At 44.4% G+C, this 5,618-nt stretch overlaps 1 protein-coding gene across 1 annotated transcript; it reads left to right on the top strand.

Annotated features, from left to right (window-relative positions):
• The first annotated feature begins 380 nt into the window (after positions 1-380).
• Positions 381-2,985, top strand: LOC131271142 (uncharacterized). The gene is made up of 2 exons (XM_058272528.1): positions 381-2,645; positions 2,878-2,985. Exons 1-2 carry the CDS (start codon positions 381-383, stop codon positions 2,983-2,985), a joined length of 2,373 nt encoding a protein of 790 aa, XP_058128511.1.
• The last annotated feature ends 2,633 nt before the right edge of the window (positions 2,986-5,618 follow it).

Raw genomic sequence — 5,618 nt, 5'->3', positions numbered from 1 at the left:
ACTCCGTATCATCGTTTTCTTTTCCTACATGGGGGCTCAACCGGGATATTGGTTCGTGGTAAAAAAGTGGTAGTTCGCGGGTGATACGGGGTATCGAGTTGGTTCGTCGGTGTCGTGACTGTGAGTTGTGCGGCTGGAAAACGTTTCATCCAAGTTGTAAAGTTGTTGATGTACGGTGCATAGTTGAAAACGTTCTTCATCCAAGTTGTAAAGTTGTTGATGTACGTTGTGAAGTTAAAAGCGTGTCGTCTAAGTGGTAAAGTTGTCGACGCACGTTTTGTAGCTGATAACGTATTTGTTTGAGTGGTGAAGTTGCGAATTGTGCGTTGCGAAGCTGAAAGCGTTGACAAGTCTACGGTGAGGTGTGAGCACGAGACAATATGCCAAAAACACGATCGGTAGCGGCGATCGCTGAGGGGCGGGAGTTCGGAGAATCAACGGCCGGTCCATCAGATACGGAAAATAGCATGGATACCACTGTGGTGAACCGTTTTTCCGAGGTGGAGGAAATGGAACGACAGATCGCGGAAGAAGAGCAACACCATCAGCGCGAAGTGGAGTTGCGACAAAAGTTGCTGGCTATGAGAGTGCAACACCGCAAGGAGATCGAGGCTTTGGAGAAACAATGCGTCAAGCCCAAATGCTCCAGCTCTATAAAGGAAGACGACACAGATGACGCCTACCAAGGACAGCCTTACTCATTCCGAGATATCGAGGAAGGCATCGAGGAGTACGATGGTACGGCAAGCGTAAGCACGTGGCTATCTGACCTTGAAGCCACCGCTACCATGGCCCGTTGGACAGAGAGGCAGAAGGCAATTATGTGCCGTAAAAAACTTACTGGTACGGCGAAGGCATTTATCGTGACGTTGCAAGCAGGTATAGACTACCAACAGCTGAAATGGGAGTTGCAGAGAGAGTTCGGGGAAGTTGTTCGGGCAAGTGACGTACACCGCCAACTAACAGCACGGCGGCGTGGTAACCGAGAATCGGCGCTCGATTACGTGTACGCCATGCAAAAAATCGCTCAGCCCATCCAACTTGACGAACAAAGCATTTGCGAATACATAGCAGACAGCTACACTAACGACGAAAAGTTGAGGGCAACGCTTTATGAGGCCCAGACTATTGGGGAGCTAAAAAGCAAACTAAAATTCTTAGAGCGTGCTGCAAGTAAGGAAGCACCAAAGAGACCATTGGTGAGAGAGCAACGAGGGGCAATGGAAAACGCCAAGAAGCGTAATTGTTTCAGTTGTGGCAGTAGCACTCACCAACTAGCTGAATACCCAACGAAACAAGAGGGCCCCACGTGTTTCAAGTGTGGTGCGACGGGGCATCGTGCCAAAGAGTGCGCGAATTCGCGCGAAAGAAAGCCGCAGTGTTTTGCGTGTGGCGATATTGGCCATGTATCCGGGAAGTGTACGAAGAAAAGCACCAGAGTGCAAACTCTGACAACTACCTTTCCCGAAGTCCATGTGACAATTCGCAACAAAGAAAACAAAGCAGTGGTGGACACATGCAGCGAGGTAACGCTCATGCGATACGACCTGTTCCAGGAACTTAAACTCAGCCCAGGTGAATTAAAGCCATCTGTACGGATAATAAGAGGCTACGGTGGAAAGCAACACAATGTATGTGGCGAGGTGACGATCGAGGCGGGCATAGACGAAGTGATAGAAAAAATCCAATTCGTGGTGGTACCGTTAGGGTCCATAGATTCAAGGTTACTTATCGGACTGGACGTGCTCGGTAAGGTAAATTACGTAATCCAGAACGGAAGTGTGAAAATAACAAAACAAGTGAAGCACGACAAAGAGCCGCCAAATGAGGACTATCATCGGGTGCTTCGGATAACATGTAACGATGTGCAAGAGCTAGACGTACCGTCAAAGTATCGGAGCGTAATAAGTGGACTTGTTAACAATTATAACCCCTCGACAAACTCTAATACAGAGAGCGAGATGCGAATACGCATGGAAGGGCAAGAAGTGGTACGCACCATACCTAGAAGATTGGCTCCGTTAGAAAAGGAAATAGTGAAGAAACAAGTGCGCGAATGGTTAAGCGATGGAATAATCCAGCCGTCGCGAAGCCCTTATGCCAGTGCGGTGGTAGTTGTTCCAAAAAAAGACGGATCATATCGGATGTGCGTAGATTATCGCGAGGTGAACAAACTGATCGTACGGGATTCGTATCCGATGCCCAACGTAGAAGAACAAATCGATCAATTAGCAGACGCTCGTGTATATAGTGTGCTGGATCTCAAGAACTCATATTTTCATGTGAAGGTGGAGGAGAAAAGTCGCCAATATACGTCGTTTGTGACATCCGATGGACAGTATGAGTTCTTACGGGCTCCGTTTGGATTGTGTATCAGCGGAAACGCGTTCGGACGTTTCATCAACACTGCGCTTCAAGAGCTGATAACGGACGGCACCATCATGGCCTTCGTTGACGATATCATCATACCAGCTACCGACGAGGAACATGGATTGACGGCGTTACGGCGGGTGCTAGAGGTGGCACGATATGCAGGACTTCAATTCAACTGGAAGAAATGTGTCTTCCTAAAACGACGTGTAGAATATTTGGGATACACAATCTACGATGGACGCATTGAACCGTCATCCCAAAAAATAGAAAAGGTTAAGCATTTTCCGCAGCCGAGAACAGCGAAACAGCTTCAACGTTTTATAGGCTTAGCTAGTTATTTTAGGAAGTTCATAGCAGGATTCGCAGACCTGGCAAGACCATTGACACGTATGCTGAAAAGGGGAAGTACGGTGGAATTCGGTGACGATGCAAAGGCAGCGTTTGAAGTAATCAAGGAAAGTTTGGCTAAACATCCAGTGTTGCACATCTTTAATGCGAAATTAGATACCGAACTACATACTGACGCGAGTAAAGAAGCTCTCGCAGGCATACTGTTGCAGCGCGCTGAAGAAGACGGAAAATTACATCCGTGTTATTATTATAGCAGGTTGACCGACAAGGCTGAGAAAAATTATCATTCATTCGAATTAGAGTCGTTAGCCGTCGTGGAATCAGTGAAGAAGCTTAGATGTTATCTACTCGGTAAAAAGTTTAAAGTGGTGACTGATTGCCTGGCGTTTAAGCAGTCCATGAACAAGAAGATTCCGAATGCGCGAATAAGCCGTTGGCTAGTAGCTTTAGCAGAGTTCGATTTCGTGATCGAACAGCGATCTGCGGAAAAAATGAAACACGTTGACGCGCTATCTAGAGCGACCGTGCTTAAGATATCTGCGATCGTGAGCAAAAGGGTGTCAACAGCGCAGAGTGGAGATGAACAGATACAAAGGATTATTGAAAGGGCAGGCAACAAGAGAAGCATAGATAGGTTCCATATACGGAATGGGGTGGTATATGAAGGTGAGGTGAACTCGCGGCGATTATACATACCTAAGTCGATGGAATTGGAGATCATCAAGGGGGCACATGAGCAAGGACATTTTGGTGTGAAGAAGACAAAGGAGAAAATTGAAGCTGATTATTTTATCCCCGAATTAGAACAGAAGATAGAAAAATATATCGAGGCCTGTGTGAAATGCATCCTAGGCGAGAAAAAGCGTGGTAGGAGAGAGGGTAGATTACATCCTATACCAAAAGGTGAAGTCCCTTTGGATACATTCCATGTCGATCATCTTGGGCCAATGCCATCTTCTAGAAAGTCGTATAATCATATTTTTAGCGTGATAGATGCTTTTTCGAAATTCATATGGTTGTTTCCCGTCAAGACAACCAACGCAGAAGAAGCTGTAAGGAAACTTAAGGTTATTGCGCAGACATTTGGATACCCCAGAAGGATTGTTTGTGATCAGGGGGCAGCTTTCACATCAAAATTATTTGAGCAGTTTTGTGGGGACAATGCAATTGAATTACATAAGATCGTGACAGGAGTTCCTCGCGGGAATGGACAAGTAGAAATCGCGCATAAAACTATTATTCCCATGTTGACGAAGTTATCGCTTGATAATCCGCACGAATGGTTCAAGCATGTAGGTAAGGTTCAGACGATGATGAATTCAAGTTGGCACAGAGCCGTGGGAACTACGCCGTTTGAGGTGCTCGTGGGAGTAAAAATGAAGAAGGAGGATGATTTGGATTTGATGAGAATATTAGATGAAGAAGTTCGACACAAATTTGCCGAAGAGCGTAACGAGTTGCGAAAGGTTGCGTGTGGGAATATAGCAAAAATACAGGAAGAGAACAAAAGGCAGTACGACTTAAGGAGACGGCATGCAAGGCAGTTTCGAGTTGGTGATTTTGTAGCCTTACCGGTAACACAGTTCGGCGTAGGAAGGAAAGTAAAACCGAAGTTCTATGGACCATACGAGATTGAGCGAGTCATGGCGAACGATCGCTATGAAGTGCGAAAAGTAGACGATGAAGTAGAAGGGCCGCGACGCACTACGACGTCGGCAGACATGTTGAAATCGTGGCCGCAGTCGGGACGACCTTAAGGTCAGGAAGGGCCGTGTGGAGAGAGGAATTATGTTCTGCACGTGAGAGAGGTGGAGTATAAAAGGGGAGACGATAATGAAAAATAAACAGTCGCAACGAAACCGAAGTGGTGACAACGTGTAAACTCCGTATCATCGTTTTCTTTTCCTACATATATATATATCTATATCTATATCTATAAAATTCTTGTGTCACGGTGTTAGTGTTCAAACTCCTCCTAAACGACTGAACCATTTAAACTCAAACTTTGCACACACGTTCCTTAGGTATGAGAATAGGTTTTTAACTATGTCTCATATATGTAAATTTTATACTTTTTAAATTAATTACAATTTTCTATCGTCATACATTGGTTTGTTTGTTTTGTTTACATTCAGCAATGACACATAAAGTGAACTACAACAAGTATAAACGGACACAGCAACATGCCTTTTGACATACTGTGGTGGTGAGTTTAATACAAAAGTGGTGAATTTAATTCAAACAAGTCGTTTCATATAAGTGACGATAGTAAAATCTTTGTTAATTTTTGGTAATAATAACTAATGTTGTTAATTGGTGGTAGTAGAATATGTGTTCAAATTATTGTTGCTTAGAGCAGTGAGAAAACCTTCTCATTTACCAGTGTTGTGAAAACGAATTTCAGTATAGTTACTACAGCGAGGCTATGAACTCGCGAATAGGGACGAGCATGCTTATTCGTCACGTTTACATGCAATCCAACGTGGCGTAAGTTTTACTGTTACCAGGACAAAATGCGGCGCATAGTCATGATACAACAAAACGTGTGTTCAAACATTAATGTCGCTGAATTTAGTCCGACAAGCTATGATTAGTATCGAGGATCTTTGCATGGTAATTAAAAATTTACCGCTAAGTTATTATTATGTTTTAGGTTCGCCGAATCGAAGTGCATTTGATGGACACTGAAATAAGTCGTGAACTGCAGCATCATATTGCAGTCATGTTGGATATCGTTTCTCACAACGTATCAATGTTGACTGATGAACAAGCATATGTTTACGAACGCATTATCATGGCAGTATCAACGGGACAAAGTGGTATCTTTTTTTGGATGCCCCAGTCCGAACTGGCAAAACATTTCTCATGTCGCTCTTGCTTTCCAAAATACGAGC

The sequence above is a fragment of the Anopheles coustani genome, unplaced genomic scaffold (genome assembly GCF_943734705.1).
Source record: "Anopheles coustani unplaced genomic scaffold, idAnoCousDA_361_x.2 U_30, whole genome shotgun sequence".
Taxonomy (NCBI): Eukaryota; Metazoa; Arthropoda; class Insecta; order Diptera; family Culicidae; genus Anopheles; species Anopheles coustani.
Note: the sequence above shows the minus strand (reverse complement) of the source record. Positions and strands in the feature narration are given on the sequence as shown.